The sequence below is a fragment of the Elephantulus edwardii genome, unplaced genomic scaffold (assembly GCF_000299155.1).
Source record: "Elephantulus edwardii isolate Elephantulus edwardi_28Jun2011 unplaced genomic scaffold, EleEdw1.0 scaffold00089, whole genome shotgun sequence".
NCBI lineage: Eukaryota > Metazoa > Chordata > Mammalia > Macroscelidea > Macroscelididae > Elephantulus > Elephantulus edwardii.
The window spans coordinates 12,550,969-12,566,655 of record NW_006399839.1 but is presented as its reverse complement, the minus strand read 5'-3'; the positions used below and the strand labels follow the sequence as shown (position 1 = coordinate 12,566,655).

Genomic DNA, 15,687 nt, shown 5'->3' with positions numbered 1-15,687 from the left:
AGAACAACGAGGTAACCCGTGATCCCTGTGCCATTTTCAGATGCAGCAGATGCAAAGGCAGAATCCTATCAGATGAGGGCAAAGAAACTTCAGCCGAGATGCTGAACCCTGCACAGATGAAATACGTTGTTGTTGTTGTGTGTACCATAGAGCTGGAACTGAGCCATAGCTCACCCTCCAGAGGGTTTTCAGAGGCAGTTAATCATAAAGGAGGAGAATGCCTATCTTTCTCCCACAGAGCAGCTGGTGGCCTCAAACCACGTGCCTTCAGATTTGCAGCACAGTTTCTTGCTACCTAGGCCACCAGCACTCCTGCTGAAAAGATTTTATTTTCCTAGGAGAAAATATTGTGTCAGGAACTCAACACCTACAACGAAGGCTCTGTTACTAACCTTTGGATGCAGCTGGCATTTCTCCTGGGAAAGCACTGAAATAGTCACAGGGGGCCCAGGAGGTCACTGCTCACCTCCCACCACTAAGTAGCTCTAACCAATGTTTTAATGATGAAGTATCGGGATTGGGCCGCCTAAGACGTCTTACTTCAGCTTCTTGAACTGTAAACTAAACAGGTAATAATTATTCCTGTGCTTTTTCCTTAATCAAAGAGCAGGCAAGCTTGACACATGCTTTGAAGCTCCTCAGAAGATAAGATGCATTGTTGTTGATAGGTACTTCTAAATGACATAAGAGCCAGTGGCTGCAAACATTTCTGGAGAGCTTACTATGTGCTGGTTTTTTTTTTAATCTCTTGTCATCCTCCTAACCGTCCAGGTGATATATTCTGATACAGGGCCATAATTCCTGCCTGCTATTCCCAAACCAGAAATGCTCTAAGACCCCAAAGATTTCACATCATTTATCTGGCAGCAAAACTAAGAGGCTATGAACACATTTGGAAACAAAGTTGACATGACCAGGCTATTTAGATTTTCATTATCTCACTCATTGTGAATGGTCCTATGTTTGCTATGCAAAGGGCATCAGAGCCCCATCACACTAAGTCTCTATGGCTCCTTAAGAGTGTCTGATAAGGCACTGTGAATCTCTACTATTGACCCATTTCACAGATAAGAAATGAAAAATCACCCAGGGGAAGCCACTTGTCTCCAAGGCCACACAGTAGAAAAGTGGTGGGGCCGACTCTGAGGCCGACAAAGCTCTACGCAGCCTGAGGATGTAAGCTGTGTGCTGAGCCGTCACAAGACCTTAGTTCTCCAGCCAGGGTTTCAGTTAGGGAAAGGACACTGGAAAAGCACTGCTCCCTAAAAACAGGTATTTTCAGGACAGGGGACGTGGAAGGATGGTGACTGCCAACCAGGGTCAGAGCAGTCTGGCTGAAGGCGGCAAGCAGAGGAGGCAACAGGAACATAGGTCTGGTGCTTACCTTGCCCAGGACAGTGAGGCATGGTTTGGGGTCCAGCTCGGGCTGTTCCAGCTTCACCACTCCTACCCAGCCATAGTCATACAGGTCCTCTTCATCATTGTTATTACACAGGCCCAGTGGGTGCATCTAGGAGAACAAGAGTGGGGGAAATCAACTTAATACACAGGCTGCAGATTAGCTCGATGTCTTTTTAAGAAAATGTCCTGGATTTAACACTTAAAACTTTAAATGTAAGAAGGGAGCAGTTTCTCGGTCCATGGGGAATGCTATGGCAGCACAACGAGTTGAGTGCTAGGAGGAACAACAGAGCCACTATAAATATATTTTATGGATACTGTCTCACTGCTTTGTACGTAGTGGTCAGCCAAGGTGGACACCACCCTGACAAACGTTGGGAAAGAAAAACAGCCCAGTTCCCATGCAAATGTCCATAGAAATGGGCTGTGAAACACCATAAATCTAACGTTACGTGCCAATTACAGGTGAGACTAACTAGATTAATGTCCGAGACAGGCTCCCCAACCTGGATGACACATCAACTTCGGCTAAAGAATCCAGAAAGCCGTCCAGGACTATAGGAAGAGCCCATCCACCAGCGAGGTGGCAGAATCCCCAATGATTAAGGTTGTTTAGAGGCTACCCTCGGTCACCGGGAAACAGAAAAACATCTTTGAGGCCTTTTCAAAATTTGCCAAGTACGAGATGCAAGGTAGGGAGAGAAGCAGTGCCAAGTTTCCTCCAGTTCCCCAGAGGTCACCTCTTAGGGACCCGACAGATTTACATACAAAGTAGAGGCCACACTGACAGTCCCCGAAGAGAGTGAAGAGAGGCGTCATGCTTGCCGGAGGGGCAGCGAGAAAGAAAAGTCTTAACAAGATGGGCTCAAGACAACAGTGCGGATGCGCTGGACCAGGCAGCGTTGCTACTGTGCAGAGATGCTGTTTGTCGTACAGGGTCCAGCCAACGCCACAGCGTCTGAGGACAACTCAGTGCTTTGTAAAATCCCATCTGGATGAACCCAGAAAGTCAACAATTGCTGGAAAGTGAAGGTGAGAAGATAAAGGGGGCAGGGAAACCAGAATACTGGAAAACAGACCACCAGATACAATGAAAGAGGGAGCTGATACATTGTGGAAAATGTAACTAATGTGCTAAACCATCCTAGAGAAACTGCCACATGGGAACCTAACTTGCTATGTCAATTCTCAGGAAGACACAGTGTTATAGAAACAAAATGGGGATTTTTAACTGTAAAGTGTTGTTCTTTTGAGGCACAAATGGAGACTTGTACACCAATGTTCACAGCAGTGTTGTTCACCATCGCAAGGACATGAAAACACCCCAGATGTCTAACCATAATTAAATGTATTGACAATACGCAGCACGCAGAAGCAATGATTTTGTAAATTTTTACCTAACTTGGGAGGAACTGGAGAGCATTAAGCTGAATGAACTAACTCAGTCACAAAAGGACAAATATTGTATAAAACCATTATTTTTGAATGAGTCTGAAGATCCAAGATCCAAACTGGGGGGTGAGGGTGACGGAAGCAGAGGGAGGAGAATGTGGGGGGGGGGTTAATCATGAGGCTATAAAATTTGATAGGTGCAGGTGTGAGAGAAATTGGAAGAATCTGGTCTAAAAAAATGTATTCAAATTTGTAAATAAACTAGTATAAATTAAAAAAAAAGTTTAAAAATGTTGTTTTATTGTTTTGTGCCCTCCAGTATCACTCATAGAGAACAGCCTACCTGAACCCTGTCCTATCCTGTGCCATCCTCACCATCTCTTGACACAAACTAGGGTACCGCATTGGGGAATTGATATACATACTGCTAATTTTGAGCTTGGATATCTGTATTCTTGCTTGTTTATCATTATCGTTCAAATGCCATGGTGGACAGGTTTTAGTAGAGCCCCCAGATAATCACAGATGAGGGAGAAGGACTGGCCATCCACTTCTGAAATAATAGGCCTCTCTGGTAACTCTATGAACAAGTACAAGTGCAGTCAGTGTAAACCTGAAAAGCAGAGCAGCCCTGAGGTTGTGAGTTCACACGTCTGTCATGGTTATCAGACCTCTAAATCCTTGGTAATAGTGAGAAGTAGAATCTCTGTGGATCAACAGAACTCAGGAAGAGCTTGATGAGGCCAGCACTGTGCTAAGCCCTTTAAATATATGGAATAAATGGGGCTTTAGATTTACAGTGCATTAGAGACATAAGAAAGAGCCTCAGTGGCACAGTGATTAAATATTAGGCTGCCAACAGAAAGGCTGGAGGTTCGAACCTCAAAACCAATCTGTGGGAGCAAAGATCTGGCAATCTGAGGAAACGGTATAGGGTGTTCTGCTCTGTCATATGGAGTCTCTGTGAGGTGGGCTCCAATTGCCATGACATGGAAACAGCAGTCTTAAAGAACATACCAAGAACATACCATGAATGGGTTTAGGCACAGCAGATTGTGAGAATCAGGCACACAGGGTGCACTGGAGCCGAAGACAACCACCACAATGATGTCCAGGTCCTAAACACCCAAGCCCGTGAACCTGTTATTTCATGTGGCAAAAGGGCTTTTGCTGCCAAGATTAAGTTTGAGAAGGGAAGATTAATGTGGATTATTCTGAGTGGATCCAAGGTAATCACGCAGGTCTTTATAAGGGAAAGGGGTGGGGCAGGGAAAACAGAGGAAATTCAAAGAAGCAGAGGTTGGAATGATGTACTTTATAGATGGAGGGGAGGGCTGCGAGCTAAGGAATGCAGGTGGTCTTTGGAAGATGGAAAAGACCAGGACACAAATTCTCTTCTTGGAGCCTCTAGAAGGAGCCTTGAAAGTACATTTTAAAGGGCAAAGTAGGGTTGCCTGAAGTCATTAAGTTTGAGCTAAATTGTCACAGCAGGAATAGGAAACAAACAATCCTACATTTCACAAATAAGATAACAGGGGTTCAACATAAGTGGCTTTTCTAAGCAAATGGTGCACAGGAAGACGACCTCGCCGTGACTCACATCCAGTGCCTTCTCCATGTTACCTATTCATCATTCCTTCACTTGAGAGCAAGTCACCTGAGTGGGGAGAAAAATCCAAGGAATAAAAATTTTAGGGCAATATTATTTCCAGCTCTAAATTTTGCAGTACTGGTGGTGTTATGGGCCATCAAGCCAACTATGATTCACAGCGACCCTACGAACAATGGGTCTAAATCCTGCGCTCTCCAGAGCCAACCTCAACATCTCGGACACTCTTGACCCATTGTCACAGTCACTGTGTCAATGCATCTCATCCGAGGTCTTCCCCTCCTACACTGAGCCTCTACCCTTCCAAACATGGTACCTTTCTCCGAGGACTGGTCCTTCCTGGTGACATATCCAAAGTATGTGAGCACAGTATTAGAGCCTAACAACAAGCAGGAGACCCGGGTTCAATTCCCAGTCAGTGCACCTCAAGTGCAGTCACCTCTGTTAGCGGAGGTTTCAGCAAAGTTTCCAGACTAACTAAAACAGACTAGAAAGAAAGATCTGATGATGAACTTTTCAAAATCTGCCAAGGAAAACCTGTGGGTCATAAGAGATTTTGCAGTGTACCATTGACTTGGAACCTAGTCACAGCTGACCGTCCAATGGGTTTTCAGAGGCAGTAAATTGCACAAGAGGAAGACTGTCCCTCTTTCTCCCACAGAGCTGCTGGTGGATTCAAACCATGTGCCTTTGGGCTGGCAGCACATCTCTTTACCATTAAACCACCAGAGCTCCCTATCTAAAACCAGTCAAGGGTCCGGTGCAGACAAGTGGTGCTTTGTTACATTATTAATGACATCATCACGTGTTATGGGCTGACTAGGTAGCAGCTAACAAGGAAAATGTAACAAGGATTTAGTGCAGGCAGTGAGAAGTATTAAGCAAGAGTTGCTGGAATATTTGGGGGAGTTTCTGTGCAATCGCTGAGCCTTACAATTGAGCTCTTGAAGGAAAAGGCAAAGTGGATGGGGTGAAAGGAGATAGCACAATGAGCTGGACCAAGTCTGGGGAAGAGAGAGCAGCTAGGGCTTGAGTGGAAGGAAGGAGATAATGAGGACTTGAGAGGAACAACACAATCAGACTGGTTGATACCAGATAGCCCAATGAGAAGGGAGCTTGCAGACTAGAAAGAACTCTGGACACCAAGAGAGTCTCTCACATTCTCAGGTTAAATGGCATGTGACAACCAGTATTTTATGCCTGAACTCAAGATACAGAACTGAGATGCAATCTAGAGATGAGGGAACTGTGCCCATTCCAAGGAATAGCGTGGAAGGGGTTGTACAAATCCGCCAGATGTTGAAGTGTTACTACTCCTTAGAGGCAAAGATGCTGAAGCTTCGTCTCTCATATATGGGGCATGTTGCTAAGAAAGGTTATTTCCTGGAACGGCCCATCATGCTTGGAAAGGTGAACAAGAGGAAGACTCCCAATGAGATGCACTGACACAGTGACTATAGCAATGGGCTTGAGTGTGTCAGAGATGATGAGGACAGGCAGGGTTCAGATCTGTTGTTCATAGGGTCACTGTGAGTTGTATTCGACTCAACAGCACCAAGCAACAACACTGCTAAACAAGGTGTTGGGCAACTGTCTTTACAATGAGGGCAGCAGGAGGGGTCTCAGCACTCATTCTTGGGGACATTCCAAGCCAAGCCAGAGAAGTCCTGGGACATAGAGTTTTCACATGAATCACCTGGCTCAAGGAGGGGGTGTACAAGTGCAGTGGGCAGTGCACCCTTCTCTCCAGGAAGCCCCTGCACGACTGAGCCCACTCTGGGACAGTCTATGGTTCTTCAGTAATGAGCAACAGCTTGCAATGCCAAGACCCAAAGCTACAGAGAGAATTAAAATTAACAAAGATGAGAAAGCCAAGTGCGCTACGCTCAGTCACCTTGGCCTCCAGGAAAGGGGTCAAGGGCTGGCTCACATCAACTTCCACAATTCCGGGTCAAGTCTATGGCAACCATATCACTGATCTTCTTCTACAGTATTTTTTATGGAGTTTCACAGAGGAATGTAAGTGTGTGATTTGCTGGTTTCAGAGTGATGACTGTTTCTTGATTACTAAGACACACATTGGATCTGACCACTGGAGAAGTGCTGAGTTGGAGGAGCAGACGTATTACCCAGGTCTAAGACCCTGTATCTATAGCAAGATGTAAATGAAGGAGCCAGACACAAATGACCCCGTGCTGGATGGTTCCATTGACATGAAACAGCCAGAGCTGTCGAAAGCAGGTCTAAAAGCAGCTTAGTGGTGGACAAGGGCTGGTAGGGGATGCAAGGCAGTAGGAAAGGCAAGTGACTCTTTAATGGGTACAGGACTTCCTTTTGAGGTGATGAAAACATTCTGATATAAGATGACCTACAACTTTTCCCCCGTTGTTGTTGAGTTGTGCGGAGGCCCGGATGCGTTCAAGATTCTGCTCCACCTGTAACCCACCGCCATGGCCGAGGAAGGCATTGCTGCTGGAGATGCAATAGACATTAATACCCCTTTACAAGAGGTGCTAAAGATCGCCCTCATCCACCATGGCCGAGCATGTGGAATCCACGAAGCTGCCAAAGCCCTAGACAAGCGCCAAGCCCATCTCCGTGTGCTTGCATCCAACTGTAATGAGCCTATGCATGTCAAGTTAGTAGAGGCCCTTTGTGCTCAACACCACGTCAACCTGATAAAGGCTGATGATAATAAGAAACTGGGGGAGTGGGTAGGCCTCTGCAAAACTGACCGAGAAGGGAAGGCCCACAAAGTAGTTGGCTGCAGTTGTGTAGTTGTTAAGGACTATGGCAAAGAATCCCAGGCCATGGATGTCATTGAAGAGTATTTCAAATGCAAGAAATGAAACCAATAAAGAACCTGGCATACTGGAAAAAAAAAAAGAGATACAAGGTAATTGCACAACATTGGGAACATACCAAATGCCAGTGACTCGTGTACTTTCAATATGGTTTAAAAAAATGAATTTTATGTTGTGTGAATTAGAACAAACAAAACATCTCTACTGGGAGCTTACTCAAAATTTACTTATAATAAGCCTAAGTTGCCTTAAGTTAACATTGGGGTCTACACAACATCATCATAACTCTTCTGGAGACTGTCCTGCAGAACACTAGCCTTGCAAGATGAAAAACTGGGTCATTGGACACGTAAAGTCTGTTGATAAAAACTTCCAAGGGATTAAAAATTTACAGCTGTAGCCTTGGTTTGGACTCCAAAAAAAAAAAAAAAAAAAAATTTACAGCTGTAAGCTAAAGAGCTCCACACACCTAGAGATTCCACTCTTCCATTCCTCCACCAATAGTTCTTGGCCGCAACCTGCATTTCCTAACTTTGAACTTAAGCCCCTTTCGCAATTAGTATGATTACACCGTTTCATGGAGCACATTTTAAGAGAGAGGTAGGAGACCATATAAACATGCACAAGAGAACACACCTATGACATAAGGTAAAATTAAACATCTTCAAGCCGACTACTTATGATGCAAAGAGTAAAGGAAAAAAGCGAGACGAGACTGGAGGGATAACTGAGGGCAGGCACCCAGAGGGAAGGTGAGGCTGGCAGGGCAGGTGGGATGGACAGAGGGAGACAGGAGGAGAGTAGGTCCAAAATGGGAGGCCAGGGTGAGGAGGAAGTGGGCCTGGCTGGCTTGCAGGCTTCTGCTGGGGAGGAGCAGAACTCCAGGCCAAGGACAGGCATGTCAAGAGCACTTCCCGAGGCATGCAGAAATCTCAACTATGTGCGCCTCAAACACACCCGTGGGGCTGGTGCCAGGCCAGCGTGCTGGGCGGCACTCACAGCCCCTAGGCCCCCCTCCCACTTTCTTTCCTCTGAGCTCCCCTATCAAGCCTTCTTCCCCTCATGCTGGGGTGACTACAAGCAGCTGAAAATGTCAGCTCTTTTGAGAGTGTTGACATCTGAACAGGGATCAAAGCTTTCAAAACCAAAAGGAATTTCCCCCCCCCAAGTGCCAAGGGGTGCAACTGGTTGGCATGGATTGTTTGTTTTGCCGTGGAGGGGAAAGAGGCCACCAAAACCCCATCTCAGTGTCAAAAACCTCCCTGGCTAGCTCCCCCACCTCCCCAGCTCCACCCAGCCTGTCCCCATCTCCAGGTGTCCTGCCAGCCTGATCACTCATCGGCCTGCTGGCCTCTTCAACTACTTTGCTTCTGCTGGGGTTCAGGACTCCAGCAGTCAGAACCCTAACACCAGTATCCCATTCCTGAAATACCTGCTGTGCCAGCTTCTGACCAGTTGCACCTGGGAGTTCTCTTTCTAAGGGTCCCAACTCAGGAGGGTGGTTTATAGGAAAACAGAAGGGATCATGACACAGAAATGTCACTACTGAACTGGGTTGTCTTAAAGGACAGTGGATTCTACGCAGTGGTTGTTGTTGTGCACTGTAAAGTCGGAACCAACCCATAGCTGACCCTCCAGCAGGTTTTCAGAGGCAGTTAATTGCATGGGAAAAGATTGCCCATCCTTCTCCTGAAGAGCTGGTGGCCTCGAACATTATGTGTGCTGTGCCTTCAGGACTGTAGTGCAGCTTCTGGCCATTAGGCCACCAGAGCTCCCTAGGCAATGATACAGGGTCCAAATGAACATGACAAGGCTGGAGGAAATGGAGGAGATCGACTACATTCCTGTGTGTTTTATTTTGGACTTCTCCAGCTGCACGCTCCTTGGAGGTAAAGATGACGAAGCTTCGTCTCATCTACTTTGAGCATGTTATTAGGAGAGGCTATTCCACGGAAAGGGCCATCATGCTTGGAAAGGTGGAGGCAGGTCAGCGAAGGAGAGGAAGACTTTCCACCAGATGGACTGACACAGTAACTGCACAATGGGCGTTACGTGTGTGAGAGATGATGAGGATGGCACAGGAGCTTCAGATCTGTTCTTCACAGGGTCACTTTGAGACATAATCAACACAACAATCTTCACAATTAACTAATATTTAGCAATGCTGAGTATCAGTTTAGGGGCTAGGCAAGTCTCTTCATAGTTGTGTCCCAGCGGCCCCCAGACCCTTGGCTTAGCTTGTCCCCAACTCAGGCAACTGCTATAGAGCCCTTTCTACTCTGCCAAAATATGTTCAGAGGTACCCTACTTGGCCAGGAAGCCTTGACCATAGGTGCTGAGCAAACCTAGATCCACCAAGTGTCCAGGGACAACTTACTCTACCTCCTCCCTGGAGGCCTCCGACCTTCTTGGTCCAGGAAACTCACTACAATGTCTCCTGGTCGTGCTACCTCTGCTGTTGCCATTTCTCTGCCACTGCTGCTCGCCACTTCTCCCTGCCACCAGTGTTAAGCTCCTTCTCTATCCTCTGGGTTGAGTAAGTTCATCAGAGCTGAGATCCCAGGATCCAATGGTCAGATTCGACTCCCAGCTCTTCTTGGTGGACATAAGGTTACCATCCACCTCTCCCTGTATGTGTGTATTTTATGGTCTTCCAGTCTTACCAGGACCTCTTGCTAAGTGCGGAACTATGAGAGGATACAGTGACTAGACCATGACACTCAGTCACTACACAGAATGTAACGGAGCCCCTGCAAGTCCACAGGCTGATAACCAAATGCCACACAAAGTTAATGGCAAATAATCGACTTCAGGACTAATCCGACTCATTGCCATTGGCGCGGAACCATCTCAAAGGTGATCATCCATTTGGTTTCCTCCAAGGCTGGAAATGGAATGGGAGGGGTAGATTTGAACCGGCAGAGCAGCATGACCTTTGGGGTGAGCTGTGTAACTCTCTACAGACTTTCACACAGAATGAAGGGACGTTGGAGAAAGAGCCAAGAGTCCCCCAGTGCTGTAGGAGCCACATTTACACTCTCCCCTGATTCTGCCAGAAGTACTCCAGCACTGCTCAGAGTTGCCTCCCCCTCTTAATTTTCACAAATCAACACAAAACTGAAACTGCATCTCACCTGTTAAATTAAAAAGCAAGCTAGCATTTGCAGCTTCATTTTTCAAAAGAAAGCCCCCACATCATTCTTTCGATCATTTTCAAAAAAACAACAGTGGACCCCAATTTTAAAAAGAACCATGGCCCTTTCTTTAGAATGATTGTCTGAGGATGACAAGGGCCTCTGAGCCATCAGATGTGCATCGTCTCCTGTCCACACCACTATTCTGACAGTGCCACATAAACTCCAGGCTTGTTGATCTGTACATGTGGACACCAGGCAATGCCTGCATGTGAGACCCAGGCGCTCTTCAAAGTGCTTAATCATTCAGCATTAATCTTTGGGTATCTTCAACATATGATGCTTAAACATGCTAACTTAGAACTTAATGTGGCATATGAACTATAGGCACTTTGGAGTTTCTAAAAATGCCTGGATGTTTTAAGTGTTTGAAATCAAAGGCCTTTCCGCTCTCCCCCTTAGTTAATCTTTGCACAAAGGTTAAAAAAGCTGGGCTATGAGTAAGGGCTCTGTGGGGTTTTGCTTAGGGAGCAAAAGGGCTATGGTATGGTGGGGTCATTTGAAAAAGGAGAGCAAGAAAGGTTGCGTGTGCAAATAAAGCAATCAGAAATAGTTGAGATGCTGTATGTTTTTGCTATTTATATCTTCACACCACGCAAACTCTACGAGGTCCCCAAAGAACTACTAATGAAAACATAATGGAAAAAACAAATAACATTTTGAAACTTAGTCCAAGACTCCACTGAACAGAAGTACTTTCATAAAAGCTCAGCTCAAAGGTCCCTTCCTCGGATACCTCCCATGTCCACTTCTCAGGAAGTGTCCCCCCACTCTCACTGCACCCTGCCAGCCTGCCATGGTAATGCTGGTTTTTTCATGTGTGGGGCAGTCAACCTCTCCTCCTAGATCTGGGCCCAAGCAAACAGGCAGCGTGTCAATTCTGCTCACCAGCACTTCCCTAACATCGAAGGACACTGCCTGGCACCATCGTCACCCAAACATTTGTTGAATGAAGCAATCGAGTTACAGATCCAAAATGTAATTATACACTTAAATAGTCTGGCGTTTAGAGTCCCAAAGTGTAGCTAAAATCACACTGCCATGGCTTTGAAGCTGGTGGCTTTAACACTGCTCGGCAGACGTCCCTCCCTCTGTGCGGGCCTCCTCGCTGGACAAGGTGGGCAGAACTCTATCAGGCCACAGAAAGACCCGACTGTCCCCAAGCTCCCCACACAGAGGGAGTGGATGCTTGGAAGAAGACCCTGTCTAGGATGACAAATCAGGGGACAAGTCTGGGGCCTGGTCTGGAGACAGCTGGGAAAAGAGAACACAGGAGATGGATGACTCAGGGAGACATGGGCAGAGAGAACCAGCAGTGTTCACCACCCCCACAACCAAAAATAACTCCCAGGTGGCACTGGAGTATGATGTGCTTCTGGATGTTACAGGGACGGCAGATACAATAAACACGGAGATTGTCCTGAGAAGCCCCAGTCTTCCTCCCAAAACAGATAGATCCTATAAACTAGCGGGGAGGCACATCCCATTTCTATTTTCAAATCAGGAGCGGCCACAGCAAAACTGCCAACAAGCAAAACACACACCTGCCAGGTATCCAACAGCTGGTTTGAGGCAGAAACTTTGAGATGTACGTTCTTGAAATTTCTTGGCGCCCAATGTGGTTGACTAGTAATGGTTTCACGACCTGATGCACAGACAAAGGATCTATGGGAACGACTAAGCCAAAGGACTAAACCAGACAACGTTACATATCTGGAGAAACACCACTACGTTCCCTTGAGGACAGTACATCAAGCCAAGCTTTGAAACCAAGAACAGCCTTTAAGCAGCTTTCTGTACAAAAATCCTTGAGATACACTGGTGCGCTTTCCACATGTCTGAAAGGGCAAAACTGAAACCAGGGCTGGGTGGTGTTTTTATCCAAGGTTACAATATCGCTACACTCTGCTGCAGGTTTAAAATAACTTCAAAAGGGCCGCCTGCTTCTAAGTGGGTTACTGTTACACAGGAGCCAAACACTTCACAGGAGGACAAGACATTTCACTTGGTAATATTATCTCATCAAAAAATGCCTGGGGATTTAAAAGGGAAACTTCCTTCCTTTTGTCCTCTTGCTGCTGTCAGCCAGGGTAGGGTGTCACCAGGGTGCAGAGTTTCACATGAAAACAGTCCCAGACCTTTTCTTAAAGGGTGCAGTTGCGTGAATCAAGGCTGAGAGTTTACACGAGAGAATGGGAAAGGACTACTCCACCCATTTGTCTCTTGAATCACAAGGATTTTTCTCTCTCTCTCTTCTTTGTATAAAGAAAACAGACAACTTGGCTGTTCTGTGAACAAATAGCTTCAACATTTTTTGGGATCTAGACTCCAGAAGTACCTGAATATAGTTTCTACCACTTGTTGTCACAGTAACGGGCATGGGGCAAATCAACACAGAAAAGAAGTTGTTTGCTTGAGGCTTCCAACTGGGAATCCTCAGGGGATTAAAGCAGCTCTCCTTGTCGTCTGTGTGGAGCTAGCTTACTGCTTACTCAAGAGGCTTGCTGGCGATTTGAAACTACCAGGGGCACAAGATGGGCAATACTGCTTGCAATTTAGTCTTGGAAACTCACTGGAGGGCCAGCTATGAGTTGATTCCAACTCAAAGGCAATGAGTGAGTTTGTTCTTTTTAAAAAAAAATTATTATTATTTTGTGTGTGTGCTTGTCAAATCAGATCTGATTGGTACAGGAGGAAGATTGTTCCTCCTTCTCCAGCAGAGCATCTGGTGGATTTGAACTGTACACCTCTGGTGGATTTGAACTGCATACCTCTAGGGCTGCAGTGCAGCTTCTTGCCACTAAGCCACCAGAGCTCGCTGAGTGAGTTTGTTCTTGATGTGTGTCACTGAGTCAACTGTGACTCACAACCACCCTATCAGACAACAGCACAACTGCCCCATAGATCTTCTTGGCTGTAATCTTTACAGAAACAGAGAGCCAGGACTTTCTTCCACAGAGCCACTGGGTTAGCAGTCCAGTGTTAACTGCTGTGGTATTAGGGCTCCTTCTTGTCTGGTGAGCACATTGGTGGTTGAGAACACTAACTCTGAGTCTTTCTTAGTGGGTGTCCCTTTTCAGAGAAGAGGGGAGAAAAAAAAGACAAATTATATGCCCTCTTCAGTAGCACATGGACTAAAAAGGCAGAGCCGGTCAAAACCCAGGCTAAAGGAGTGAGCATTTCCAAACCCATCTCCTCACTCTAATATCTTCCGCTCTGTAATTTCATGTAGTCAGATCTATTTCTGCCTTTAGAAATCTCAAGGGCTGCAGTCTTCAGTCTTCAGGATATTGAAGCTCAATATCCAGAAGTCAAAGGCTCTCACCACTAGCCAACTGGCAGCCACATGATAGATGGAGAAGAGACTGAAGTTTTTAACAATTTTAGCTTGCTCAAATCTGCAATCAACACTTTTGCCACCAGCAATCAAGAAATCAAAAGACTAAGTGCACTGGGAAAATCTGTCAGAAACCTCTCCAAAGTGCTACAGAGCAACATCATCAGTCTGGAGACTAAGGTGCACCTGATTAGGCCATGGTTTTCGCAGTTACTTGCTATGCATCAGGGAGCTGGACAATGACTAAGAATGACAGAAGAAAAAGCAATGCCTTGGAGTTATGGTGCTGGAGAAGAGTCTTGAACATACCATAGCTGAGACTTTCAAACAGGTCTGTCCTAGAGAAGGTGAAACCAGGCTGTCCCTTGGAAGCAAGGATTTTGCAGCTCCATACTTTGGGTATGCTGCCAGGAGGGACCAGTTCTTAGAGATCAATGTCATCCTTGGAAGGGTAGAGGGACAGTGCAGGAGAGGAAGACTATGGGTGAGATGGACTGACACAGTGACTAGGGTAATGGGGGTAATGGAGATAGTGAGACTGGCCCAGGATAAGAAGGGTTCAGAGCTACTGTATATATAATAGGGTCGCTAACTTCTGATAGGTTAAGATGAATAATTTTTTTTTCAATTAGCAAATTGACAACCAAAAAGAGTTCGAGGCACAGTAGGCAAAAGTTAGTTCTAAATCTATTCTTAAATATGACTAAAAGTGGCTCATATGGCAACCAGATGACAGGTATTGTTCCCTGACACAGTCAGACTTCAAGCTGCGAAGCAACTTAATAATGAACACTTGATGTTCTTATTATAAAAGGTAAAGATTAGAGGCTATGCACGCCAAGAAGTGATCAAATTAAGAAGAATTTTTAAAAAAGAAGAATTATGTTAAAAAAAAATAAAAGAATTATGTTGAAGGGAAAAGGTAGAATTGGAGTCCTGACCTCAGATGTCCAGATCTAAAAAGAACACTATAAAATAACAAATTATTAAAACTGATAGGATGCAGAAACCAGAAAACCAAAACAAGTTAAAAAAAAAAAGAAAAGAAAATCCAAAAATGTATTCAAGATTTTGTAAGCTCTTAATGTGACACAAACCTAGAGTGACAGAAAGATGGTATACAAGAATCATTTATTAATTCGTTGGGACAAGTATGTAAAACTGTAAGGAGGAGGTGGAGTCAGTTTGGCTGGGTAAGTTATTCTGAGAAATGAAGAGGCATCATACACTCTGAGATAATTAACACACAAGATGGGAAAAGAGGGCAAGAAAGTATAAATGGGCCTGAGATCTTTCCAGGGTCAACAAAAGCAGAGTGGAATGGAATAGCACAGATAGGAAATATATCCACTCCTAACTTTTTTTTTTTTATTTCATTACTCTGTGTGTGTGTGTGTGTGTGTGTGTGTGTGTGTGTGTGTGTACCGTCAAATCAGACCCAACTGGTACAGGAGGAGAAGGCCCCTCCTTCTCCAGCAGAGCATCTGGTGGACCCGAACCGCTCATCTCTGGGACTGCAGTGCAGCCTCCCGCCACTAGGCCACCAGAGCTCCCACTCCTAACTTTTAAGGATTTCTAGAACCCTCCAGTCACTCCATGGAAGAGAGACTGTCCCCTGTAAAGAATGAATTAAGAAAACTATTTTTTCTACAACCAGGAGAAGATAAAAAAGATGAATGGGACCTTCTAAGAATCAAATCCTTCTGCACATCCAAAAACTTTTACAACAGGGTAAAAAGGGAAGCACAGACTGGGAAAAAGTATTTGGTAATGACATGTCAGATAAGGAACTTATATCTAGAATTTATAAAATAGTTGAGCACCGCAACAAGATAAAGGTAAATAATCCAATTGAAAAATGGGCACAGGATATGGACACTTCACCAAAGAAGACATTCAGATGGTGAACAAACACATGAAGAAATGTTCAAAATCCCTAGCCCTAAGAGA

The 15,687-nt window shown here is 45.4% G+C and overlaps 1 protein-coding gene and 1 pseudogene across 1 annotated transcript in view; one reads left to right on the top strand and one right to left on the bottom strand.

Annotated features, from left to right (window-relative positions):
• Positions 1 to 1,510, bottom strand: part of ZNRF3 (zinc and ring finger 3) — a 76,181-nt gene extending 74,671 nt beyond the window's left edge. Inside the window, exon 1 of the mRNA XM_006890523.1 lies at positions 1,385 to 1,510. Coding sequence (XP_006890585.1) covers positions 1,385 to 1,510 — 126 coding nt within the window. The remainder of the gene's footprint in view (positions 1 to 1,384) is intronic.
• Positions 1,511 to 6,852: 5,342 nt separating this feature from the next.
• LOC102875135 lies at positions 6,853 to 7,251 on the top strand (annotated as a pseudogene).
• Positions 7,252 to 15,687: the final 8,436 nt, after the last annotated feature.